The sequence below is a fragment of the Adiantum capillus-veneris genome, chromosome 22 (assembly GCF_014529385.1).
Source record: "Adiantum capillus-veneris isolate H3 chromosome 22, ASM1452938v2, whole genome shotgun sequence".
Taxonomy (NCBI): domain Eukaryota; kingdom Viridiplantae; phylum Streptophyta; class Polypodiopsida; order Polypodiales; family Pteridaceae; genus Adiantum; species Adiantum capillus-veneris.
In genome coordinates, this window is record NC_140952.1 from 75,469,757 (window position 1) to 75,497,110 (window position 27,354).

Consider the following 27,354-nt stretch of genomic DNA (forward strand, 5'->3'; position numbering starts at 1 on the left):
GCCAAAAGGGCTGCCCTCTCTTATGAGAGGCAGCCATGTGTAGCCACCCTTGTGCGAATAAGTCCAAATCAGACCCTCCAATCCGCCCATGTGTGGCCGCCCTTGAGAAGACAAGTCCGCTTTTGAATTCGGCCCAGTTTCCCAATCCTGTTTGGCCCCAAATGCTAATGCCCACCACGGCTTCCCCAAGATGGCTAGATAAGCATTTTCACTTGCTTACATAACAAAGAAGTCAATGAGGCATTCAATACCCATAACTTTTACCTTCTCATCCTGGGCCACTCCTAAACATCGTGCTTTGGCATGGTTGGCCATCCTCATCCGAACATTAGATCTAACCATAGATTTAATGCCAATATATTTCATAGTAGAATCCATTATCACATAGACCTGAGCACCACCATCAATATAGGCTTGCACCTGCTTCTTCCTTTCAACCAAAACGTCCACCATCGGAAGCACATATGTAGGACTCCCCACCCTTAAGGCTAGATTTTGCACAGCATGTACAACACCTCTTGCACGGGGTAGCCTCGTACTAACACCGGTTGACCATTGCCTGCTCAATCTAGGGTTTCAATGCAAGCAACTATCCAAAGGTGGTATTAGCTTTTTGGTTTTGAACATCACTCGCCAGATCATATTCGGGATGACCGCGCCCTAATTGGAAGTCTGTCTACTTGATCTTCCTCCACCCTCTCCTTTTTCTTAACTGTGATTGGTCTTTACTCTCGTTCACTTACTCTTTGCCTTTCCTAGCTTTGGTCTTTCACTCTGTCTTGGTTTCGCTTTCACCTCTGGCCCTTTTCTTGGCCATAACATCGACTTCCTGTTTGTCAACTCTAGGCACCTCATCATTACCTTGTGGAGCAGGTGCACTTGATTTTCAACTGCTTGCTACTCCCTTTGACCATTGAATTGTGCTTTTCCTCAGTCTCGACCAAATAGAAAGTACATGCCACCCCTTTCCCGTGGAGGATGAGAGCAATCTAGAGCATAATGGCCCTCTTCCACGCAGTTATAACACCTACCAAGCAACTGCCAAGCCATGGCTCTTCTTGCCCTTGGTTGTCGTCTATTCATTACACTCAAGCGTAGCTCTTGCATTTGCTCACTCAAATCTTGAACAATACGTACCCATTGTTGAGGAATTGTTGCCACCCCTTGGTTTGCTTGGTTATCTGCTTGAGCTTCCTCCCTTAGAGTTGGAGCAGGGTTCGGGGCCATCAATTCGTACCCCAATGCACCTTGCTCGATCTTCTTCTTAGTTTTCCTTCTTTTGGCCCGCAATAGAAATTGCCCCGTTGCAATTTCTAGGCTTTCAAAATCCACCTTTTCTCGAACCTTGGGATGCAAACATGCCATGAATTTTTCCCAGCTTAAAGTACTCACCGCCATTTGCCAATTGCATGGCAACTGCATAATCCCTCCAATATTCTTCAAAAGAGGCAAGAAAGGCTCCAAATTCCTCGTTCACACCCTACCATCAAATTCTTCAATATTACATAAATCAACAGGAGATACCTCTTTTTGAAAGTCTTGCAGAAATTGAGTGACAAAGCCAGCGACATGAACCTCGGTTCACCTTCTAAAGCATAGAACCACGTCTTTGCTCTCCCTCGCATCAGCACTAGAATAGTTTGCATCTTGTTATCCTTGGTAGGCATATGCAACAATAACATATACAACGAAGTCGTCCATCCGTTCCTTGTGATCTTCTTCTCCATTGAAAACCGGACCGTATCCTCTTGCTTCCATCTCTCCTTAATGAAACCCGCTTCTTTGATCAAATTCAAAGAGCAATCAGATGCTGCTCAGTGGGAGCACCAAAATATGGAAAAGGGAAAGTGGAAAAACACCCAGAACATGAAACAATTGCCTCTCAATAGCTCAAGGCTTTCACAACACCCCTGTCCCCTAATAATATCCTTCAAAACTTCACGTTTCCATGCACAAACACTGATCACAACACAGCAACGCAAGCACACACACAAATCAAAGAGCATAAATGCACACACAAACTTGCATCAATTGTACACACCCAAACACCAATCCTTCTCTCTCTCTTTGCACCATACCACAGGAAAAAACGGTTTGGGGGCGACACACGCACACACAGAATTTTGACCAGAGAAGCAAAGAAATGTAGAGAAGAGGGGGGAGGTGGAATCGACAACATGGTTTTGATGGAGACCTCTTCCTTATTCTTCTACTTTGAAAAGGATACAAATCTCTCCCTCTCTGTGTGCTTGCTCTGAATACCAAAAAAATATATATATATATGGACGTGGGCAGCTGCCCCTGCTTTTTGGCTCCCTTTGCTATTTTTGGCACCCATTTTGCATGAGAAGATGCCCTAATTTTGGCATTGGGCTTCAACTCCAAGTCTCGCATGTGATACACCCCTTGAGTGAGGCATCAATGGTGCCATTGTGCCCTCACAACTTCCCTTCAAAAATATTGGGCCCCTTGCAGGCACGTGAACACACCCCATGGGTGCCACATCATCAAATCCTACGTGCCAATTGCACCACCCCCAGATGCCTACGGGCACCACCGCACTACCAAAATCCTCCAAGGGTCACCCACCGATGCCTAGTTGCGCCTGTGCAAAGCCACGGGGAGGACTCCATAGGCAACGAGCTCCATAGCACTCCCACCACTTGTGATGCTAGTGAATATGCACGCCCCAATATATAAAGCCCTTCTTCTGCTTCCTCCTCAACACATGTGGGATAACCCTAAGGCCATGTGGCTCCTTGTGGGTTGCTGGCCTTTAAACCCCAAAAAGATTTCCTTATAGAGGCCTTCAAAACCCCTTCCAAATTTTGCTTTATCAACAACTTCCCGGGCCCCCCATTTCCTCCTTGAGAATCGGATATACGAGCCGTAAAGCATTATTGAAGACTTGCATTGCCAGCTTTAATGCCTTTGAACCTTGCCACATTTCCACTTTGGAGGACCCTCCAACTGACACTGCCAAAACGGCAAAAAATCGTCTCACACGCACGGAATTGTTGCCAACTTTGACCTGCAATATCTTTATGTACAAACTTTGATTGATGATAAATAAACTCCGATGGCCTTCCCATGTTGCATATAACACATACAAACCATGGCAAAACTCTAAAAACCCAGATGGCTCATTGATCGAGGCGACCAAACCGGCACCAAACTGGCCCCCGATGAAATTTCATCTGCTAATATCTTGACATCGAGGACTCCATACGATGATCTGAAAAGATCAACATGCTCCATAGTTCAAGTGTTAAGTATGGAGCCTGATTTACCCCTTGTAAATTTTATATTAAAAATGCACATTTATAAGGCCCCCGTTATGAGGACAAGCCGTCGTGCGTGAAGAAAAATCACTTGCCGGAATATTATGGCCGGACGGTGGCCGGAACGTGGTTGGAAAGTGGTCAATCGTTTGGATGGTTGGCCGGTGTGGCCGATAGTCAATGGCTGATCGCCAATGGTCGGAAATCAATGGCCAGTGGTGGCTGGTGGCCGATTCCAAAGGCAGACTTGTCTTCTCAAGGACGGCCACACTTGGGCGGATTGGAGAGTCTGTTTGGACTTGTCTACCAACAAGAAGCTTGTGAAATTGTCGGCAAAGGTACAGTTTGTGTCAAAAATACTAACGAAAATGAATGGAAGCTTAAAGATGTTAGGCATGTTCCTTCTCTTCACAAGAATTTGATCTCTACAAGACAATTGGACGATGAAGGTCACAACATTGCATTTCGAAACAAACGGTGGAAGATCTCAAAGGGAACTTTGGTTGTTACCAAAGGAGAAAAGGTTGGTACACTTTACTTGTGTATTGTCATCTTGCAATCTTCAGCTTGTGCAGCAACTTCGGAAGTCGATAGTGCGGTGTGGCACTACGGGCTTGGGCATATGAGTGCCAAAATATGCAAATCCTTCAATCAAAGAAACTTCTACCAGGTTTGAAAGAAGTGGACTTAGAGTTTTGTGAAAATTGTGTTTATGATAAACAAAAGAGGGTAAAATTTCAAAAATCAAGAAATGAAAGAAAAAATAAAAAAACTTGAATTAGTTCATTCTGATGTTTGGGGTCCTGCAAGTACACCATCCCTTGGTGGCTCATTGTACTATGTAAGATTCATAGACGATGCAACTAGAAAAACATGGGTTTATGTTATGAAGAATAAATCCGATGTGTTTTCCATATTTCAAAGGTGGAAAGCCTTTGTGGAAAATGAAGTAGGTACCAAGGTTAAATTCCTCAAATCCGACAATGGAGACGAATATTGCAGCCAAGCTTTTGAAAGCTTTTGTGCTAGCAATGGTATTCAAAGGCAAAGGAGAACCCCAAGGACACCTCAACAAAATGGCATTTCCGAAAGAAGGAATAGAACAATCATGGAGCGAGCATGAAGCATGCGGCTACATGTAGACTTACCCCTTGAGCTTTGGACGGAAACAGTAAGTACGTCTGTGTACTTAATCAATCGATCACCCTCAACGGCATTGAATGGGGGAGTTCTAGAAGAGGCATGGGCAGGTAAACCGGTGAATTATGCATTTCTCAAAGTGTTTGGGTGTGAGGCTTTCATGCACATAGATAGAAGCCTAAGATCAAAGCTAGATGCAAATTCCAAAAAGTATTTCTGCTTTCATCCATTTCACTCTTCAAACACGTGACAAGTTCATGTAGAAGCACAGAAATTTGATACAATAGTATAGCACATACATTTTTGTACCCTGCAGTTTTGTTTGGCACATGTTGTTAGTCATAGGGTTGCAACATGGTTTAGAAACTCATAAAGTTTGGTTTAACCAGTGTGGATCAAGGTTTATGAGGGTCCCTCTCACTCATCTCGTTGAGTGTTTACAATTACCTCCATACACAAGTACATCTCATGCTTGCAAGATTCTATTTTTCTAGACATCCTTATATGAGGCATATTCCACATGTGAAGAATATGAGTCTCTAGGATTGACAATGGTGCCTGTTATTTGATTATGTGTCATAACAAAGTCTCTAGGTGCTAGTCAAATCCATTTATTAGACCATGTTGAGCATGTCATATCAAGAACAATTTCAGTGGGCCAAAATTTGTCAAATACTTAGTAAGACTTATTAAGGCTACAAAGTATTGTTAAACAACTTTAACGGGTGGTTGTTTATACATGTAGCAAAGTTCTGTTGTGTTCATAAACGTGTTGTATTGTTGGCACTTAGATGTAATAAGTTAATTTTCACATTCTATTATGGTCCAACTATGCTAGCACGGATTTCATGTAATTACAAGGCAAAGTATTTAGTTCTTCCCCTATGGGTTGTGAGCATAATGTTAGCCATAAGAATTGACAAGTATGGTCTTGTAAATGCAGGTTTGGATTTTTTTTTGCTAAATAAATGCACACTGGTGTTATGGGCCCTAGTGTTTAGCAAAGCTTTTAGCTTTTTCTTCCAATCAAATGTGATTTCGCAATTCAAGCTTCCCGCTATTTTCTTGTTCCACCGTATCTTGATTTGAAACTTCTTCTTTAGAGCATTGTTGATTTTTCCAGGTCATAGGGTTCTTCTCGAGCTCAAGTTCAATGCAAGTTTGGGCTAGAAGTTAGAACTATGTTTTGAAGTGAAGTCTAACTTCCAAGTCTTCAAATTAATTCCAAGCTAGAACTCTTGAAGTTTATATTTCATGTCCTTGAAACAAATCAAAACGCTAAGAGTGCTTGTAGCTAAACTTTATGAGGAATTTTTTTCAATTAAACTAGCATCCAAACATATTTGTAGCTACTTTTGTTTCTTTTTTTAAAAATTGCCCTAAGGAGCTTCATTTGTATTAAACAACAAGAATTACAAGCGAGCCTTGGCATATCTTTGCACATGATACTACAACAACCAGACCTCAATTACATTATTGTTTCCTTCTACTAATCTAATATATCCCTAGCATCAAGGGGCTCATGCTTTTGCTGAAAAAGATGCACATTTCTAGAATGCCAGAGGGCTCTCAACACCGTAGCTCTTACAATGCATATATCCGTTAGAAGGTCCTCACTTTCTAGCCATCTAGATCCCAAGGCAAGGTCCCTTCAAAAGAAGGGAGTGCCCAAATGTGTCTACACCCACTTGCAGATTTTGCATGTAAAAGCTTTGATGATTGGGTGGCTCCATACTAGGTGTGAGAGTGTCTCGTTCGGGTGCTTGCATCTAACACAGGTGCCCTCGCATAAGCCTCTCTCTTTTGCCTTATCTCCGGTAGGCAAGAATCCAAAAAACATTTTCCAAAGGAAAACTTTGTCCCTCGCACCACATCTAGCCTTCCAGATTTCCAATTACTTGACTCCATTTTCTAGCTTCCCAACTTTTGTACTAGATTCAATTGAGGTCACCTACCCAATCTTCTGAGGTGCATAGATCTCGATAAATTGATTTCGACTTGGTTGCACCAAACTACCTTCTATTTGTAGCTATGCTTATGTTTTGAGCTACTTTCTCTCTTCAAATTTGCAAATATGTCCATGCATGAAAATGCATCTTTAGAATAGGGGCTTTCGTTCACTAGATGACATTGAGGGGTGAATCTCTCCAAATCATATATCATTATCCTCAAATTGCACTATAGGTTCATTTGTTGGTGTTTTGCAACTCAAGCTCTCTTTGACGCACATTTTTTGGTTTTAAGTTTGATTGGTTTAAATATGGAGTGTTTGTGAATCACAATTACGTTCAAAATTCGATTGTTGTAGCTAGATTTTTTGCCTAAAACTTCTTAAGCCCAAACTATGAGCCTTTTTGTTGTAGCTAGATTTTTGTTGTGGGAGGAAAGAAAAAGAGTGTGTGGCCCATTCAAATTCTTTGGTTGTGTGTGTTTAGTATTTGTTTAATGTACACTATGCTTTGTTTCTTGATGTAAAAGGTTGCTTTAATGCAAACAGAGTTTATGCACTCTTCTATATAGAAGCCAAAGCTTTTGTTGAGTATCTCTTCTCTATTTTCAATAGCATGAGTACTTTCCAATGCTAGAGTTCTTTGTTTTGTTGTTGTATCTTGTATATAAATACTTTCCCAGTAGCTCAAGGAAGTCTAATTTATGTGTTTATTTAAGAAAAGCACTTCAACCACTACATACACGGAACATGTTTCAAACTTCCTAGGCTCAATACAAAAAGTGGAGACCAGCAACTGTTTCATTTTTGTTAATTTTTCCCAAATGTCCTAAATTTGTCTTCAATGCTCTTAAGATACACCCACCCAAGGCAAAATTTTGAATCATGACCAAAGCTCAAAAGGCTGCCTTGGGAGCATCACTTCTAAACACTAGTGTACTCATGGATGGTAACACTCTACACATACTAGAGACATGCAAGAGGGGCTTGGCTCCTTCTCCTATTGTTGAAGAGTAAGGTTTCATTGAACAAGAATTAAAGGATGCCTCCTCTACACTTGAGAAATCTTACATGGAAGCAGTGGAGGACATCAAAGACCAAATCATCTTGACCTCACCTAAGCTTGTTGTGAAAGAGATTCTAAAGTCAACCTTGTAGAGGATATTGTTGTATGACCGCTTGCAAGTGGATTCTTCTTTTCTTAGTGACCTGTTGAAGGTAATTCACTCTCTCTTAGTGGCAAGCATCACCATGTTCAGTCCTCCGAATCTTAGATAGTCCCATACTCACCTCCTCCAACCATTAATATCTAGATTTATAGCCAGATTGTATGGTCAAAATGTTTTAGGAGTCATAGTGGATGGTGGCTTTGGGATCAACCTCATGCAAGAATTCACAATGATGGCTCTTGGAATTTTGCCAACATCAAATGCCCCTTTTATAGTGACCCTTGTAGATCAACGCAAAGTAAAATGATGGAGAGGGGGAATGGGAACACACCCAGAAACACAACACAAATGCCTCTCTATAGCCAAGGGTACTCACAACACCCTCATCCATTAGAGATCACCATCAAAACCACGCATCTTAGCAAGGACACTACCATTGCATGCATACCGATGCACGCACGCTTTGCACAATCGCCTGACAGCATTACCACACCAACAACTCCACAATGCACACCACTCTCTCTTTCTCTCTCACACACACAGGGAGCTCAGGGACATACACGCTCACACACCTGGCACCAAGCACTTAGAGTAGAGCAAAGATGAAAAGGTGGAAAGGGGAAAGAAACGACACAAGATTTGGCTACGGTTTTCTCTAATTATGGCTTACAACAACCATGAAAATTTGCTACTATCTGGCTTCGTCGGCACGACCTCGACAAGCCCAAAAATTTGGTCCTAGAAGGACTCATTGGCACTTCTCGGTCTTGAAGTCCTTCTTCAACCTCATTGCAGAAGCACCAAAAGCCTCCCTTGTTAGAGCTCTCCTTCCCCCAAAAGATCTGTTGAGAACTCCCCTAAAAAAACCTCTATTGGCAAAAAGACCGACCCCTTAGGGGGTGGGGCAACCGCCCTTTTTTTGGCGACTTCTTTTGCTATTTCTGGCTCCTTCTTTGCATGAGAAGCACCTTTATTCCTCCCTTTGCTTTGCCTCCAAGTGATCATGTGAGCAATCTCTCAAGTGGTTTCGTCAGAGCCTCCAATTTCCTCTTCAAAAATCATTTGGCCCTTAGGGGCCGCGAGAACAGGCCCTCCAAAACTACCACGTCACCGGTGCATGAGCACTACCAAATAACACAAACTCTAAGGCTGCAAGCCAACGGTGCCAACAACAAGCATGCCTGCCAAACACGACCGCCATGCAATGCTGAGAGCGCCCATGCAGCGACACTCAGAGCAGTCCTAGCCAAGGAGTAAGGAGCTCCTCTCTTCACGCTTTGATGTCCATTGGGGGCACCCACTCCACTATGTATATAATAATGTTGCACGTCTACATCGTGCATACGAGACTATGCATTTGCATGTGGCAGCTCGTCATTAACTTGGGCCTCAAGTTTAAAAAAACTTCAAAAAAACCTCAAGGTTCAAACCTTTTTATCCCTCCCACTTTGCAAGAGTGCCATTTCTTGCTTAGGAGTCCAATATCCAAGCCATCAAATCCTACTGAAAGTTCACGACACTAGCTTCAAACCATCTATTTCCCAAAATTGGGTGGATTATTCTTCAAACCAAAATTCATAGCATTGTTTTACATACAATGTCTTCTAGCATTCGCAAGGGTTCTTCTTCTTCAACACGGTCCACAACCATTGTAGAAAATGACCAAAATCTCCTAAGTGTGGAGATAGCAACACAACCACTCAACCAACGACATCGGAAGCCATGATCATGGCATACTTGGTATTGCTGGAAGAGACCGGTAAACAGACAAGATGAAGACTTATGGGCACTTGCAATAGATAATGGCACGTTAAGGGGTCTTGTGGTTGAGAATGAGAATCTCAAGAGGACACTTGAGATGCAAAAAACATGTTCGATGCAACTTGAAGAGGAAGTTAATAAATGTAAACAATGTCTTGTGGACTTGAATGCTTTGAAGGAGTGCATGAGCAAAGTAGAGCATGACCATGTATTTAAAAAGGAGAAAGTTGACACCATGAGCCAGGATGTATGCGACATGAAAAATGTATGTATGTGGTGGTAACAATGTGGTTTCTAATTCCTCCCTCATGCAAAATATGGCTCAAACAACAAATATTTAGAATGTGGATGTAGAGGAGTTGAAGTTACGGGAGAGCGACGCTCCAAGAACATTGTTATTCGTGGAATTCCCAAAGAGAAGTTGGAAACACCTCCTTCTCTTGCCATTTTTATCAAAGATTCTTCAAAATCCACTTTGGCATGTCTTGAGTTATGGTTTACAGAGCACATAGAGTGAGTAAGCAAGGAGCTCCACGCTCTGCAGAACGGCCAATTGTAGCACCATGCCGAATGAGACCAAACTAAACATTATTCTTGATAATAGTTGGATCAATTTGAGAAATACAAAATATTTTGTATGTGAAGATCGCACTATTAAGCAACAAAATATGCGTCGCAAGGCATATGAGGAGAGAAATAAGAAAAACAAGGAGATCTCTCATGAAGAAAATGTGCCCAAGGAGGAGGCAAGTCCATCGAGCAAATAGGAATGCACGTTCTATAAGGTTGAGTTACAATTGAAAGTATGATTTTGGAATTGCAATGGATACCCGTGGAATTCGGGAGTTGGCATAGATGAACTAACAAGTAAAGCCGATGTTATACTTCTTGTTGAAACCTGGGAGCATCATACACAAAGAATTAATGGGTTGGAAGATTACAATGTACATTCATTGATGTGGTCAAAAACATGAAGCAATGAAGAGGACAAGGAGGGTAACATGTATGGTTAAGGATAGGATTAGAAGATTTTGTATCAATTGTGAACAATGGCAAGCACAAAGATAATGTATGGCTGAAAGTTATGACACCAAAAGAGCACCATTTTTGTAGTTGGTTGCTACATTCCTCATCATGATTCCCCCTTTTATGTTTACATGGATAGAGCCATTTTTTTATTTAGAGGACATTGCAGGTGATGTTATTGTCTTTGGAGATATGAATGCTTACACAAAAACATTGCAACATGACACTCAACAATTTGATATGCCATACATTTCAAGGGAGTTGGAGGAAGTTCACGTGTATGATCGTATTTCAATGGATGAGAAAGAGCCGGATCACTATGGAAAGTTACTTTTACACTTGCAATACCACAAGTATGCTCATTGCCAATGGTGTATCTTTGTGGAGTGGAACCAATGGATTTACATGTAGAAAACATAATGGGGATAATGTGATTGACTATATGCTACTCTCCGAAGCCATCATGTATTGCATAAAGAGTTTTTAAGCTTGGACAATAGACCCGGGAATCAGACCTTATGTATTGAACTTCTCTCTGGAGGTGCCACCATATCATTGCACTACCATGGGTAACCACATGCCTCGAGAGAGCTCACAATCACTGCCAATCAAAAAACAAAATTACAAAATTCAGCTACACAAACAAAAGACATCCACCAACACCCAAACAAGAATCACCCGCACAACACATCTTGGTTTTTCGAGGAGACAATATCGTCGATGCACACAAGCTCCTACAAAGGAGATCCATAGTTGCCACCTCAAAGTCCTTCTCCTGCGCGCAACAAAGCCACCCGACAACTCGTCTTGGGGAAGAGGTGGGAGGAAGACCTCTCCCCATTCAAAAAAATCAAGGGAGGTTGGGAGAGCAAGGTGAAGAGGGAGACATGGCCAAGGGCCCCCCATCGGGGCACACCCCGTAGCTCGGATCCGCCCCTCATTGTATGGCGCCACACAACATGAAGACCCGCCCCCTCTCGCAGTCCATGCCCTTGAGTGCTCTGCATCCCTTATGGCAAGCAAGGTAAAACCCTACATTCTATAGGCCTTCACTACCCTTACCCACTTGGAGCTAATGTAAGCTCTCTTTAAAAAAAAGCATTAAAAATGTTACAGAAGTTAAGATGGCCTAACCAAAAATAAATAATTGTATTTTTGAGGGCATGTTTGAATGTGAGTTTGTGAAAGAGAGAAAGAAGGGGGGGGGGGGGGGGGGGGGGGAGTTGCTTAATCTCAAGATTTAGCATTAAAGACCAAACAATGATTTGAAGGTATCCACTTAATTGTCTTATCTCCAAAGGTAAAAAAACCCAACCAAACACTTAGGCCTTTGCCAATGGCAAGCCAATATAAGGCCAATATACCTCTTCTCATAGTCTTTCTAAAGTGGTTGTCCTTTAAAAAAACAACCAAACACCAAGGCCTTTGCCATTGGCAAAGCAATATACCTCTTGCCAATATACCTTCTGTTGTAGTCATACCCCATCAGACTTTGCCAATATACCTTCTGCTCTAGTCAGACCCCATCAGACTTTGCCTTCCTGCAAATCCCCCCTGCATCACCTGAAAGATTCTCCCTATTAAAGCATTGAAAATCAGCTGGTTCCCCTCTTAGAATCTCCAATTGCTGATGATTGTGAGTCTTTGCAAACTTCCAAGTTCCTCTTATTTAGCAAGTCATGTTTGCATCTCTCTTATATAAAATTGAAGACTCCTGTTGTCAATTTGCATTTCAAAATTGCAATAGTTGATGCCATGGAGCTCGACCCCGATCGGCTTCTAACAGCAGCTGCGGCAAGGCAGAGCTCGTCGCCTTACTCACTCTCTTGCAAGTGCTTCAATGAACGTTCGATGACTTTGCTTTTCTGTGTAGGTGTTCACTTCGCATATGGTACGGCAGGCTTCCGTGCCGATGCATCCATCTTGGATTGTGCAGTATTTAGGGCGGGCATTGTGGCAGCGCTGCACTCCCTGCACACATCGTCCACTATTGGTCTCATGATCACGGCCTCCCACAAGCCCATACAGGACAACGGTGTCAAAATTGCAGACTACAATGGTGACATGCTCTGTCAAGATTGGGAACCCTTTTCGGAGTCTTTTGCAAATGCACACAACCCACATGATGTTTTACAGGTCAGATCTCTCCCATTCTCTAATTAAGGATTTCTTATTGTAAACACCTTATATTGGCACCATCTTGCATGTGACGATCATCAGTTCCGGCCTATATGAGCCCGCGCCACCTCCTCTTGAATGTTGCCATGTAGTGTTGTTCTAATAATGGGAATTTGCTCTGTGGCTGCAGGTAATATTAGATTTCATACACAAGGGTAATTTTTTCAACAGCGCAGCCTCTTCTGGGCGGGCCTCGCCTTCTCTCATTGGCATGAACAGTGACAACAATGGCACATACGAACATGTTGGAGGTACAATAGTCCTCTAAGAATTGTCTAAACATGTGAGGTACAAATTCTCCAAACTATATCAAGTGGAAAACAACAAAAATTATTTGTAAAGGAATTTATTTGCAAATGCATCAAATTCTTCCTCCTCTATTGTCCAATGTTAAAATTCTCTCAACCCTTCATCGATCTTCCAACATACAACCACCTTCTAGACAAGACCATGGGTAGGTTGCAAAAATGTTAAAAGCATACTCAACACTGAAAACAACAACGATTATCCTACTTGTGCCATAACTCAAAAAACATACTTTGTCTCCTTCAATACAATCAAATTTATAGCATCACCATTTTTTTCATGATTGCTTCAATTTGAGGCTTCATATGGACATACACTTTGATATTAAAGATCTTGTTTCCCTCTTAGAGTTTAGTGTAATCTTGAAATAGGTTGTAATGATATTGGTAAGTTATTTCTTTGGTTTGCAACAATAAACTTGAAATTGAGGCCATTGTCAACAAATCAGGAATTCAATCGAGCATATAAGGTTGACATCTATTTTACTCGCAGGGATTAGATTTGATCTTCTTTCTTATATATTTAAGTGATTTAGAGATTTCTCCTTGAGGTATTTTCAATGAGGAGGCTCATAATTTGTCGTTGCCAATGCCAGCTTTGAATGTTGAATGTACAAGCCACAACCATTGCATGTTGACCATACAAAACATGAAGACACTTTCACTGATATAGAACTAGACATGCACCTTTTCAAAGAAGGTTACTTTTAAAACAAAATTGATGGAGAGCGAATGAAGGATAAGCTTCATGATCTTTTGACCGCAAAGAGGTGAGAGTGTCAAGACCTTGTGGACGTAGAGAAGTTGTTTATGATCTTTTGTTGCAAAAGCTAATTTCATGGGAGGCTTTTAGTGGAGAAGTGCAAGTGTAAAGAAGATGGGTGAATCTTGCTGGCATGCCAACAAAGAGGGTACCATGGTAATTCTAGAGACTTTCAAAGACGATAAACTTAAGACTAAATTTTAGCAAATCAATATAATCCTCACTAGTTCCTACTCAAAGTGCTTGACCTGTCAATGGGCCAAAATTGGGTATCTAAGGCTATGATGCTTATTTATAGTTAGGGCGCTGCCTTAAGTCCATAGCCTATTTTCAATGTGATTGAAACTAGGAGATTAATTTGTTCCTATAAATGATGGTTGTCATTATGTTCAAGGTACCACAATTGAGGGGATGCGGTAACAATGCCAAAGAAATTGTGGCTATGGTGCATGTATAAAAAATTACACACATATCATATCCTACATTAAAATGATCAACATGCTAGCATGGTTTCAATTTTTTAATCAGTGCCTAGAATTTATAGAAGTTGAGGAAACCTAATCATTAAATTATGAAATTGTTTGGTGAGTGATGTTTCTTGACCGTCACAAAGCTTAGAAGGGCCACAATTATCTACATGTAAGATGCTCAAACAAAAATGCAAGAGAACTTTAAATAGTTCTATCCATAAAAGTGGCTCTATATTATCTCCATTCATATGCAGCAAGCAGTTGGTCTTCCCCTTCTCTCACAACAAAAACAACATATAGTCTATTCACCCCACTCAAAAAAAAAAAAAAAAGACAAGCCCAGCAAGGTGGCCAAAGATTGCAGAGATACATTCATCGGAGGAATACAGCCTACATACGCTCAAAGGTCAACCTATCATTGCAATTTGCCTCCTTTGAGAGCACATGTGCACCACGCAACTTGCTGTACTGATGAGGCAACATTCATCTCCCTATCTCAAACCTATGTGCATCCTCGAGGTATATGATCTATCATGGTAGCACACTGCCCACCATCTCTCTATAGGATCGCTCCCATCTACGTTCCTGTATCATGCGTCTCTATGTAGTCAAACCCACTGGATTTTGAAAGGAAAGTTTGACTAATCATAGAGAAATAAAAAGAGGGGGTATATCACTGCACTTGGGTCATGTAAAATAATGTCTCCATGAAGGTGTGGCATTGAAAGTAGGAAAGTGAATAAAATACAATCTCTTCTGATTTTTGTGCATTTTCAAAGCTCTAGTAAAGAATGTTTTGACCTACATTCAGACTTGTGGATAGATATTTTATATATATTGTTCACTAAACAAGGTGCCTTTTATGTACTTCTCCAATTTATTAACTAAATTAAAAATAGATGTGTGAATTTATTCATTACAAGGACAATATGAAAATATGACCTTTCATAGGGAAGGGTTTGACTCCCAATTGCCTGTCTTCTGAAAGAATAGGGAGCAGGAGCCCTTCAAATCTTAACACTATGGGCCAAGGCCCACATACAAACCTACCGCCCTAGAAGGGAAAAACCCCCTTGGACGGGTGTGGTAGCCTTCTAATTGTAGGGCAATAGTCATTAAGGGCAGTAACTCTCTCTCTCTCTCTCTCTCTCTCTCTCTCAATGAAACCCACAAATTTATTAAATGCAATGGGTGTAATTGCACGTAGTGTGTACTTTATCATATAAGTTCCAACCCAACCAAGTTGTACAGGGAAAGTTGCAAACTAAAGTTAGAGCTCCTCTGGGCGCCCATCAATCCTCGAGTCCAAACTCTTCAATGGAGTTGACAGCCCACCCCCCCCCCCCCCCAAAAAAAAAAAAAGAGAGAAAGAGAACAATGAGCCCTCCTTTAGTAGGCCCCCACAAAAAAATACATTATAGTTGTATTCAAATTGTGCTTAGATATTGACGTACAAGCATCAATTAGACAGAATAGGAACTTGGCACAGCCACCAAGGTCATGCATATTACCATCTGACATTTAAAGTCCATGGGAAATGCTCCTTCCTCTGTTTCTCACTTCTTCATAAAAGAGTGAGTAAATAGTCCCGAGCTACCATATCCTGCACTGTAACCATGATTTGAAACAACAATGAGTAACCAAAGTCCCTCTCAAGCTTTCGATCACGGCATTTTAATTACACCAAATGGACCAGAGCTCTTGGACACTGAGCTTCATCACATTATTTCTCTGAAAGCTACCAAAATGTTGCAACAAACCACGTGGCGAGACCCCAATAACCCCTGGAAATATTGTCTGAAAACACCAGCTCTTCAACTTCCACTCTGCAAGAAATAAGCTCAACCTACACGAACTCAGCTTCTACCAATGGCAGAGGACCATGATGTAGAACACTGAATTTTGGTTGGTGAGGGACTTTACCGGCCATCATGAAATTCCAGGCCTTTGCTGTGCAAATGCTAGTACTAGACAAATGCAAGTCAAGGGGGAGCACCAACACCCTTTGCAAGTTCATGAACATGTATCGCAACAGCACGAGCCAAGGAATCTGCTTCCTCTTGAGTTCCTGCTTCGGCATAAACCCTCACAACATCCTCTGTTCCAGAAGGGCGTACAAACGCACGTCCAGAGCTCACTTTTCCTAAACCAACACATAGATTATCTGTCACATGGCATTTGCAGCCTAGAAACTCCAAACTGAGGACTGAAAAACTTACCAGCTTCCACATCTATGGCAGCTTGGAGATTTAGAGGATGGGTAACTCTTGTCTCTGCATCCGTAGTTTTAATCAGCGTCCTGTCCTGGACCTTAACCTGTAAATAGTACTCGTCAGTTATGCTCTTTCTCAAAAGGAAACCAAAATTCATAAATCACATCACCTTCAATTGCCTGCTTGGGAGGTCTGTATATATAGAATCCCAGTCTTGTATGGACCAACCCATGTACTGGAGAGCTACCTCCACAAGAAGTAGCACACTCAAGGCATCACCAATTCCCTGATTCACCACCTCACTAATAGCCTGTAACCGTTGCAGTGATCTCCGTGATCCTGTCGTTGAAGCTACTATAGGTTAATAACAATAGTTTAAATCTTCAAGCCTTTAAAATAAGTTGTTGGCCGACCAGGCACTTAGCACTACCCAAAATATACGGTCATACCTAAAGGCAAATGATAATAAACGAGGCAATGGTCTTACAAGCAGACGCATTTCTAGCATTTAATTAATGCTTGGTGGTAATAAACTCAAGACGCCTAAATACACCACAATTAAGAAAATTGCCCGCCGCCATTACCAGACAGCTCTATTGTGAGCAATACCGTGCCAACTGTGACTCCAAAGAAGAATAGTACATTAGAGGACAACTTCTACCTTCAGTTCCTGATTTGGGAGAAAAAGTCCTCAATACTTGAAGAAATTCCTCTTTTAAAAGCACAGTTCCATGTCCATTGGCTTCAAAGTATAGGCCAATGTCAAATTCTGCAGCTTTATGATGTAAATGCTTAACTCCTGTGGGAGTAAGAGCAACCTGAATACCAAGGTTCTCTTTCAAAAACCTCGTAGATGCTCCATTCGCATACGCAGTCTGCACAACTCCAAGGTTTATTGCAGGAAATTCATGCACTTCACTACAAAGTTCTTGGAGTTGATTCTGTATGAACATGGCAAATAAGGTCAAAATTTTGTCCCCGTCCAGCAACCGAAGGTTCATGGCATCAGCACCCTCAGCCTGCTCACCATAAAAAAAAACTATTCTATCCGCATCTCCATCAAGACTGGCACACCTGCAGCACATTTTGAAAAGAATGAGCCCCAAGCCTTACTCAAAACTAGCTTTTTCTTCTACTCTACCAACAAATAGACAGCTAAGTAACCTTTTAGCAAGCTCACTTAAATGACCAAAGTGGCGGGGAAATTTCCTCTCTTTTTGTACATAATCTGCGCCCACAAGCTCATTTAAAAGACCTTCGGCCTCACCACCAGAATTTCTTATATCCAACTTTAAATCTTTGACAATGCCTTGTAACCTTGAAAGCTTGCTTGCACCAACTCCATTGGCCCCATCAACGATAAAACCATCCCATGGGGTTATCAAACCCTTTCCTGGAGGCTTCATTTCCAGCAAGCACCTATCAACAAGAGCATCAATTCACCTGGCAATACCAAAATGACCCGTAAAGCATAGAAAATGAGTTTCAGCTCACTTGAACCCATGGGAAAGTTGAGAATAATAATCCTGCTCACTAGCACCATGACCCCGATTGCTAGCACGAACCATCCAATGAAGCTGAGGAGTTGTTAATACACCCATCACCGCTGCATCAACACCTAATATAGCTTCCACGCCCTTGAAAATATGGAGCAGCCAGAATCGTTACACCACCAAATGTACAAACTGGTCTGCCTCAAGCAAATTGCTCTCTCTCTCTCTCTCTCTCTCTCTCTCTCTCTCTCTCTCTCTCTCTCTCTCTCTCTCTCTCTCTCTCTCTCTCTCTCTCTACCTGTCTTGCTGCATTCAAAAGTCTCACTCCACTAGGTCTAGTGTCTCTTCCTAGCAAGACCCGCCCAGAAGAGGCTGCACTGTTGAAAAAATTACCCTTGTGTATGAAATCTAATATTACCTGCAGCCACAGAGCAAATTCCCATTATTAGAACAACACTACATGACAACATTCAAGAGGAGGTGGCGCGGGCTCATATAGGCCAGAACTGATGATCGTCACATGCAAGATGATGCCAATATAAGGTGTTTACAATAAGAAATCCTTAATTAGAGAATGGGAGAGATCTGACCTGTAAAACATCACGTGGGTTGTGTGCATTTGCCAAAGACTCCGCAAAGGGTTCCCAATCTTGACAGAGCATGTCACCATTGCAGTCTGCAATTTTGACACCGTTGTCCTGTATGGGGTTGTGGGAGGCCGTGATCATGAGACCAATAGTGGATGATGTGTGCAGGGAGCGCAGCGCTGCCACAATGCCCGCCCTAAATACTGCACAATCCAAGATGGATGCATCGGCACGGAAGCCTGCCGTACCATATGCGAAGTGAACACCTACACAGAAAAGCAAAGTCATCGAACGTTCATTGAAGCACTTGCAAGAGAGTGAGTAAGGCGACGAGCTCTGCCTTCCGGAGGAGGAAACGCCGCAGCTGCTGTTAGAAGCCGATCGGGGTCGAGCTCCATGGCGTCGACTATTGCAATTTTGAAATGCAAGTAGGGGGTCCCAGCTGATAAAATCAAACAATAGGCAAGTAGATTCTCTCTATTTTTTGGGGGCAGAGAGAAGACGTCTGAGCGACATCCTGCAGAAAGTGGGAGTTACAACCCTCCTTGCAGTGCTTGGTGCCTCTTGGCAGCCTCCTATCTTCTTTGCAATTGGCGATAACTCCCTTATTTATTATCTAGCTCTGCACCCTAGCTCACGGCAACCCTTTCTCTTGCTGCTCTCAGCCCTTTGTACCGTCTTGCGGCCAGAGGAGGGACGTGAGGTGAAACCGACGTCTGGCAAGGGAGGTGTCTGGAGCAACCGGAAGGGGAGGTGAATGCACCGAAGGGTGATATTCTTTTGTTTTGTTTTACCTGTGTTGCTGCGTAGCATAGCAACATCACGTGGACGTTGCGTCGGCTAGGGTAAAGGGGCCAATAAAAAACCGGCCCCCTCTAATGGGGACCTTGGACTCCCCAAGTTTAAGAAAACTTTTCTCCAATAATGGGTCACAAGTTGGCTATTGCTAGGCTAGTTAGCATGTCTGACTAGGGGGTTTGGGCCATTGGATCTGTGATTAAGCCTTACTGGTCGCTTTGGCTCATTACTCCCCTTGGGAGTGGCTTCCCTCTCACACCCACTTTTGTTACAAAGGAAATGTTCGTCGGCGCCATACTTTCTCTGCAGAGATCGCTTCATCACCATATTTTTTCTGAAGATAGCAATAGTGGTGCTCTTTCAAATGCGCCCCTCAGCAATGTATTCCGTGCAACACACAGATCAAGAGCCCCCTCGTGGCTTAGGTGGCCTAAAGTTGGCCCCCTTACCCTAGGCGAAGTAAGAACTGGCCGTTGGTGCGTGTTCGTATCCTGTGTTCGCCTTTTACACGATCTCATATGAAGCGTGAAGATTTGGTTGACTTGAATTAACATGACTTGCTAAATAAGAGGAACATTGGAAGTTGGCAAAGACTCACAATCATCAGCAATTGGAGATTCTAAGAGGGGTACCAACTGATTTTTAATGCTTTAATAGGGAGTAGGAGGTAGTAGGAGTAGGAGGTACGAGCTGGGAAAAATTAAAAAAACCACCTAGGGTAGAGGTGCCAGTTTAGAGACGCCCAAGATGAGGGCTCATGTAACTAGTCCAAAAATCATCAGAAACTACATTTGGATACATGGGCTAGTAGGCCACTTGGCCCTCTACATATGGAAGTAAATTTGTGCCAAAACAGTGCCAGCTGGACCTTGCAATTCTCATTTTTTTAAAACTAGTGTAATAAAAGTTCGAGTGGGTGAGAGAACCGTACTGTCCCTTGGTACGTGTCTGCTGAGCACAGGAGAGTGAAATGGCAGTTATCGGAGGAAACCACCTTGGGACTCAAAACTGAGCGTCAATTTTCCCATAAGCCACTTTTAATTCACCCAAGATTTAACTCTTGTGCTTCAGTTGTGGTATGTTGGTGCTCGTCAGTCGTCCCTGCTCGGCTGGGCATTGCTCGTCACAATCTGCTTGACGTCACTGTGGGGCTGGGCAGAGCTTCTGCGTGCGACGCCATCTTCTAGCCTAACTTCCATCTCGCCCCCTTCTCAATGCTCGCATCTCGCCCCCTTCTCAATGCTCGTCTTGAAGCCTGCTGCCTTGCTATGTTGCACGTCAGTCAAAAGGACGGAGGCTCCATTTTCTGCATGCTTAGAAGATGCTGTTGAGACTCGTACAATTTCAGCTGAGTTCGATGATGCACTGCCGGATTCCCACTATTCTGGTGGTCTTCTAGAGCATTCAAATTTATTTGGCCACCGATGAGCTGATGGCATCCCAGGGGTGAGTAGTGCAAGGTTGTTACACTTGCTGGTTGTGTGTGTGACTTTCTTGTTTAGAATTCAAAGCTCTTGCATGCTTCATTGAGGTTGCTTTTAACATGCAGCTATTTATTCTGCGAGGGCCATGCTCCTATTTTTGCTATTTGGTGAAATGAAACATCAGCTTTGTCAATTAAGCTACTGTTTGCAATGCAGAAGCTTGGCAGGAACATTCATACGTCCGCAAACACCCAATGCCCCCAAGCATTCAACAAGGCCAACCGATTTGAGGTTCAGTGTTGTATGTCCATTTGCATCAACCTTCCCAGAGCTCGAGTCTCCTGTGGCAGCAGACGCTACAAGCAAAATAGCTAGGATCGGCACCGTACCCCACAGAGTTCTCTTTGATGAAGATGAGCTTTCCATCCTCGATTGCACCGCATTGAGAGGGATTACGGATTTGAAGCATCACTGAAAGAGGGGAGCTGCAAGCAAGAAGTCCAGGACAGGGAAGGAGGAGCTCCTTAGCGGCATAGCTGTGAGGGTTTGTGGGCGCTTTATGGGCCATTTTGGTTTGAATCCCCTTCACTTCTGCTCGTGTCCTTGTCAAAGCCACGACCAGCTCCTGCTGATGATGAAGCCTTGTACTGACCTGCTCGATATAGCCACAAAAGCAAGCTCGGGGCATCCACATAAGGAAGCAAGAGTTGCTGCAAATGCTCCAGCCCCTTCCTCCACATCCTAGTTGTTCCATGTATACAAGATTATCAACTGGTATGTAGCAGCAACTTCAACAATTTCTGCACTTGTTAGGTACTTGACCATGTAGTAATTCTGATATTTGTTTTTTCTGCCCCATGCCTCGTTTTTTTGCAGGTTTAGGGTGCTCTAGAAGCTATCGCAATTCTCATTAACCATGTAACACCTGTGGTCATGACACCGACAAAGTGAGTGAGAATTCCTCACTCACTCAGCAATTGTACTCCCATGGAAAGCATGATATTATTTGCATTAACTTTAAGATAACTGTTTGACTGATTTATAAAAACTATGACATTGTTGGCATTGTATTCTTGTCTCTGAACAACACTTAAAAGAGTGTAGATTGGGAGATGACATTGCAAATCTTGTATGTGAAGGTACAAAAAGGCAAGGCTAGAGTAGCATGTAGCTTCAAACCTTCAAGAGATAGAAAATGACAAACTTGCTAGAGTAAGTTGCAGCTTCAAAACTTTAGGAGTTACAAAACCTGCTAGAGTAAGTTGTACTTTAAGTACTTAAAGTAAAACCGCCAAAAAAACTATTTAGATCTGCCTTGTAGTGTTTGGCGAAGTTTCTAGTTGAACTAGCTTTGTGCTTATTGTCGAGCGCTTCTGAGTTTTTCCATTCGTAGTCTCCTTCTGAGAGCATGGTAGGGTTGGTCTATGTGTAGTGGTCGAAGGAGTAAACATTGTGTGGTCCCTTGCTCCCAAATTACAGCTCGCAATCTTTTTTCAAAAAGAGTTTGTTGTGCATCCCATGCCTTTTTGGACTCTTTAGCCTGAGCTGCATCCTCTTTCTGTTGTTTCCGTGTTGCCTTATCTGCAAGAGTTTGCCTTCGCTTTTGCTCCTTCTCTACCTTTTTCTGCTCCTTGGCTTTTGCTATCTCGTCTTTTCGTGCATTCTTGGCCTTCATAGTGTCGATGTACTGCGATGAAGTGAGTATGAGACTATTGGTGTAGTCAACGAAAGCCTCTCGAGGTGCTCTTTGAATTGAAGCTTCTCTCATTGGGACTTGCAAGAGGTTAATGATACGTCCTTTCTCTATGGAATCCTTTTGGCTACCTTTGTTATGCCCATTCTCGCTGCTGTATCTCCTAATTTGATGGGTTGGCAACTGGTTTCCCTCTTTCGCATTGCTTGTCGTTTCTTGTACATGGTTTGGATAGTGTAGTGCATTGGGTATGTTACCATTTGTTGCGGTTGCATCTTGCATGTGAAGCTCTAAACTGTAATCTTCTTCTCGGAGCAAATCCATGAAGCTAATTGTTTGAGAAGTCTCATGTGAATGATCCTCCGGGGTTGTAATGTGGCTAGTGTCGACTATGTACCCTTCTTGAATGTAATCATGTTGACCACCTCCATCTTGAGCACTGCCAAGGTGTTCTAGGTTCGCCATGATGTTCAAAGCATGGACTGCTTCTTCTTCAATGTCTTCCCTTACTGGCGTATTTGGAACCTGAGACAAATTGTCCTCCTCGATTCCTTCCTCCTCGTTTGCCATTTCTCTCTCTGTACTAATGTACATGCATGGCATGCCATCAAATTTGCAGGCTGTGTTGTCTAGAGGCCAGATTCCTGTTATCCTGAAGCCTGCCTTGATGTTGTGCTCATTCAAAGATAGTTGTATTGCTTTTGATGCAATGGCAGCAAGCTCTCTCTTGCTTGCTTGAGATGAAGTTGTCTGATGCTGCCAAGCTTGTCTTTGTTTCCGGAAATTTACCTTCAAAGACTTAAAAACAGAGACATCCAATGGTTGCAATTTGTGTGAAGTGTGGGCTGGTAAGGTAAGAGTGTCGATGCCGGCATGATAGGCTTTGCTTACAACCGCCAGTGACACGTGACTACCATGCCCATCTCAAATGAGCAAATGTCGATTCTGCAATCCCACGTCTTGACCTATGCATTTTTTGAAATGCTCAATCCAAGCTTGAAATAATTCTCCAGTCATCCATGCTTTCTTTTGCATTGCCATGGCTGCGCCTTCTTCACAGTCTTCGATGTAGTTGCCAATCATATGGCTACCCTTGAATATGTAGAAAGATGGAATGGCTTGTCCGGCTGCATTGACGCAACATAAGACAGTGAGCCACTCCCTTGAGTCACACGTGAGGCCATACACTGACCTCGTACCTTTCCTTGCAAGAATCTTTATTCCCTTATCTCGTGATCCTTGGAATCCTGTCTCATCAGCATTCCATATGTTGGTAGGTGGATAGCTACTTTCTGAGTAAAGCTTCTCTAAGTTATCATAGAGACTTTTGACTATATTTGGGCAAAACCTTGTAGCTCTTGATTGATCCAAGCCTTCACAAACCCGAAATACAAGCTCCGGATGTCGCCTTTGAAAACCATCCCACCAACTCCTTCCTCGAATGCCGTTGGTGAAGAGTGTTTCCCGTGTTTGACAAATTTCTGCAACTTTCAACTTTACATCTACTACAGCTACCCCATAACCTGAATGAGACTTTTTGAATATCCACTCTAGTAGCAAAGCTTCTTCTTCCTTCGAGAGGATGGTGGGAGGGCCTTTTCGTTTCTTTTGGGTTCGACCTTCTTCCCAATTGATTATTGCAGACTTACTCATCTCATACAACATGGAGCATTTGTGCAGTGAGAGACCTTGGTCACGAGAACGGAGAGATTTGGCCATGTCCTGAGCTGTCCATGAAAGAGTGGTACGCCTTTTTGGTTGTGTAGCTTCTATCTCCTTTGTTTGCTCATTGTTGTTGTCATCTATTGACTTTGTTGGAGTGGTTGATGCTGGAGGTGAGGGTTTGGGAAATGTTGCCTTTGTTTGAAGCGCTAGAGGTGGTGTTTTACTGATTTTAGAGTGAAACTTCCTCTTTCTCTTGCTGCTCCGAGCATGTTGTATTGATGGTGATGTAACTGTGGTTTTCCTTGCTGATGATGTTTGGGCATGGCTGCTGGTTCGTGTGCCTCTTACCATTCTATTTGTTTTAAAACAAAAGTTATTATATCAGAGTCAAACAAACTGTCTTTATACATTACATTGAAAACTAATGAAAATGATTATGATTAAAAACACGGTTGTTAGCTTACCTTTTGGAGTTAACTCAAGAAAGAATATCAGTCCTCAAACTCTTTGAGAAGATATGAATAGTCTCTCACCGAAAACTTTTTCTTTGGAGGTGGGGGAGAAGTGCGCTTGGGACTTGCAGCTCGCTTCTCAATTAAGGTTGATGAGTAGGAAGTTGTTGTTGATGAGGAAGCCTTGGGTGATATGAATGGGGCTTTTTTGCGTTGAACTTTGCAGAGGAAAACTGGCATCACATGTACGCGTCCGCAACAGCATACACGTCCCCCATGCTTGTGAATTAATAGAGACGTGCAGAGTAAATTTTCAAGTTGTGGATGTCTTTCTAGCAAACAACCCTTACACTCACAGGGTGCTACTGAAGCCATAAGTTGTCATAGAATAAAGCTTGCAGAAGCATGCCAGGTATGTGTAGCAGGTTTACTCCTTGAGAGTGTTGGTGTGTGTAGCAGGTGTACTACTTGTGAGTGCTGGTTTGTGGAGCAGGTGTAGATCTTGTGGGTGTTGGCTGTTGGCAATGAGTGTATTGCTGAGCAGGAGGTGTAAAATGTGAGGGCTGGTTGTTGGAGGTGAGTGTATTGCTGCTGACAGTGTGAGGTCTTGTGCAAGGACAGTTTGCTGGACTAAATACACATCTTGAGTGCATCTGAGCTATTGCTTAGTGGCTTAATGAGCAGGCATTTTCCCCTGGTTGTAATGGATGAGTGTGTTAATGGGGATCGTTGGACTGAATTCAACATGTCGTTTTTTATTTGATATGATAAGTGTACAAGGTATTTTCATGACGGTGTGTTGTGTGTGTCATCATTTGTAGAACTGCTCTTTAATGCATGCTGGAAGTATGATAGCCAATTGCTGACAAGCTGCTACTTAACTGTTGTGCAGGTCCATGATGAAAAGGGAAGGGCGCTTGCTCCATTTGTAGAAAGGGATGCGATGAGAAAAGAAAGACAAGCCCGCCAGTTGTAGAAAAGGAAAAGCTTAGTGTTAAATTAATAGTTCTCCTTGTATGGAAAAATAGACACGTTGTAAAAAGTGTCTCTCTTTTGGGACAAAAATGTATCTTTAAATAGTAGTAGAAGTGTCTAACGTGTGTCTCTATTCAAGGCCCCATACTTTTACTGGCACCTCTACCCTATTAGTTGAAAGGGGAGAATGGAAGGGAGAAGGGGGTGAGAGACCACGTCTCTCTCTTTCTCTTTTAGTCTCTCTCTCTCTTTCTTGCTATTATGGGACGTTCTCTCTCTCTCTCTCTCTCTCTCTCTCTCTCTCTCTCTCTCTCTCTCTCTCTCTCTCTCTACAGGATCAGGGCAGCCTTCCCCGGCTCTCTCTACGTGCCATCAGAGTAGCGTCCACACTATCTCTGTCTGAATGCGAGCAAGGCACCCGTATGTGCAGCGACATTGCTTGTGTGACCGGGGGGGGGGGGGTTCCCAAAAATCGTCGACGAAGGGAATCTACAAAGGACGCTTTAAAAGTGCAAAGAAGAAAGGTCCTTGCGAGAGGCGATGAGGGGCAGGTCTCGCACGAAGCAAGGAGGTTGGGGCAGGTGATGAGCCTCTCTCTCTCTCTCTCTCTCTCTCTCTCTCTCTCTCTCTCTCTTTTTGCGCTTCCCCACCTTCTATGTGAGCAGGTTGGCATCGAAGGCTGAGTCGACAATCCTGTTTGTAGGTGCGTGGGCACTATCTGTTGGGGTATAAAGCCCAATGTGGTCGCCCAAGTAAGTGGGCGGGCCACCAGGTATGTACACATATTCTTTTGTAAAAACCTAATAAAAACTCACTATGCTCTACACATTACAGTAGAGCGAGTTCACCATATCGTCGTGCTCTTCTTCTCGCGCACTCTCTCGTATCGCACTTCCGCTCGTACTCCTTCAACTGGTATCAGAGCTTAGATCAAGGCTCGGGGCAGCACTGCAGGAAGCTAGAGTCACCTGCTCATATTGGAGTGAGAATCGACAGGCGAAGACACGGCCCCAAAACCTGTGGAAGATCTCGAAGGGCTTGGTGTTCTCAGAATTTCATTTTGAGGTCATCTCGACCACCGTTCGGCTTCGACAAAGTTCTGCGCAGGCCATTTTCGACTACGTGGTCTCAGTGGGTGCAGATCCGACTCTGCAAAATTGGGGTTTTGGCCTACGACTGCAAGTGTTCAGGATATCTGCACTTCCAGAGTGCTCATTTGTGGCTGTCTACACATCGAAGGACGGCTCACAGTTCTTGGAGACGTGTCACATACGACACGGGCGCATCTACACACAGACTGTAGGCGACATCCACTAGTTCATCAGGTAGCTTGTGTTTGCTGCTTGATAATCCAGATTTCATCCTGACATTGCAGGTACTTCCACATGGGATGTATTGTCAGAGATGATGTATGTCTGTTGAGGGTTTGCTGGCTGTGAGTCACGCAGCAAACAACCGCCGCAGCGGTTACAGCATACAGTGGGAAATTTGTGGATGTATTACTTTGTGGGAAGTCTATGTATTGTCAAATTTACTGCAACCTTTGTTGAGGGTCGAGTGAGGTTTTATTGAGCTGGGGGATTCTCGAATGTTGAGATCCTTTCGGTGATACAGGTCTTGGAGCGATCCCTCGAGCACCCTTAGATAGGCAGCTAGGATGTATTCACCGTGAGTTAGACAGTTGGGATTGCATCTTTGCTTTACTGCCGTTAAGGCATTGTCGCAGTCTATGCTTATAGGACAGTGACAGGACAGTGAGAGACAGTACAGGTGCAGGACAAGTTTACCCACAGCTTACAGTGTTAGAGAGACAGTGGTTTTTTGAGCTGTTTTTTGGTCTGTTTTTGAGTACACCAGAGCCATTTTACAAAGGGGACTCTGCCAAAAAATCTGCAGAATCTGAATCTTTATTGGTTCATTTGACAGGTTGATATTGGTTCAGAGGTCAGTTTACAGGAGAAACTCTGCCGAATTTTTCCCAGGAAAGTAAACTACTGTGAAGCGTAGCTATGG

General features: G+C 43.1%; 3 protein-coding genes and 1 pseudogene across 7 annotated transcripts; 2 read left to right on the plus strand and 2 right to left on the minus strand.

Moving 5' to 3' along the window:
• The first annotated feature begins 11,608 nt into the window (after positions 1–11,608).
• LOC147429606 (phosphoacetylglucosamine mutase-like) lies at positions 11,609–12,877 on the plus strand. The gene is made up of 2 exons (XM_086495872.1): positions 11,609–12,461; positions 12,634–12,877. The coding sequence occupies exons 1-2, from the start codon at positions 12,081–12,083 to the stop codon at positions 12,769–12,771; spliced, it is 519 nt and encodes a 172-aa protein (XP_086351998.1). The 5' UTR covers positions 11,609–12,080; the 3' UTR covers positions 12,772–12,877.
• A 2,531-nt stretch (positions 12,878–15,408) lies between these two features.
• DRT101 (phosphoglucosamine mutase-like protein) lies at positions 15,409–18,988 on the minus strand. 3 transcript variants are annotated; one of them, XR_015185892.1, is made up of 9 exons: positions 18,338–18,614; positions 18,046–18,165; positions 17,749–17,891; positions 17,419–17,673; positions 16,916–17,328; positions 16,424–16,593; positions 16,261–16,357; positions 15,965–16,184; positions 15,409–15,867 (listed from the first exon to the last, which is right to left on the minus strand). XR_015185892.1 is itself a non-coding variant. In XM_086495870.1 (9 exons), the coding sequence occupies exons 1-9, from the start codon at positions 18,730–18,732 to the stop codon at positions 16,024–16,026; spliced, it is 1,680 nt and encodes a 559-aa protein (XP_086351996.1). In that variant the 5' UTR covers positions 18,733–18,983; the 3' UTR covers positions 15,409–16,023. The 3 variants fall into 3 exon arrangements, 2 of the variants coding, with proteins under 2 accessions (XP_086351996.1, XP_086351997.1); XM_086495870.1 differs by adding an exon at positions 18,675–18,983 and having other exon boundaries at positions 15,409–16,184; positions 18,338–18,600; XM_086495871.1 differs by lacking the exon at positions 18,046–18,165 and adding an exon at positions 18,675–18,988 and having other exon boundaries at positions 15,409–16,184; positions 18,338–18,600.
• A 286-nt stretch (positions 18,989–19,274) lies between these two features.
• Positions 19,275–25,474, plus strand: LOC147429608 (uncharacterized). Of its 2 annotated transcripts, none has more exons than XM_086495873.1 (4): positions 19,275–20,578; positions 20,773–21,330; positions 21,433–22,339; positions 25,259–25,474. In XM_086495873.1, the coding sequence occupies exons 1-2, from the start codon at positions 20,565–20,567 to the stop codon at positions 21,029–21,031; spliced, it is 273 nt and encodes a 90-aa protein (XP_086351999.1). In that variant the 5' UTR covers positions 19,275–20,564; the 3' UTR covers positions 21,032–21,330; positions 21,433–22,339; positions 25,259–25,474. The 2 variants fall into 2 exon arrangements, with proteins under 2 accessions (XP_086351999.1, XP_086352000.1); XM_086495874.1 differs by having other exon boundaries at positions 21,433–21,503.
• LOC147429609 (uncharacterized) lies at positions 21,902–25,244 on the minus strand (annotated as a pseudogene). Its single transcript, XR_015185891.1, has 2 exons — positions 24,379–25,244; positions 21,902–24,266 (listed from the first exon to the last, which is right to left on the minus strand). The product of XR_015185891.1 is annotated as an uncharacterized LOC147429609 (transcript).
• Positions 25,475–27,354: the final 1,880 nt, after the last annotated feature.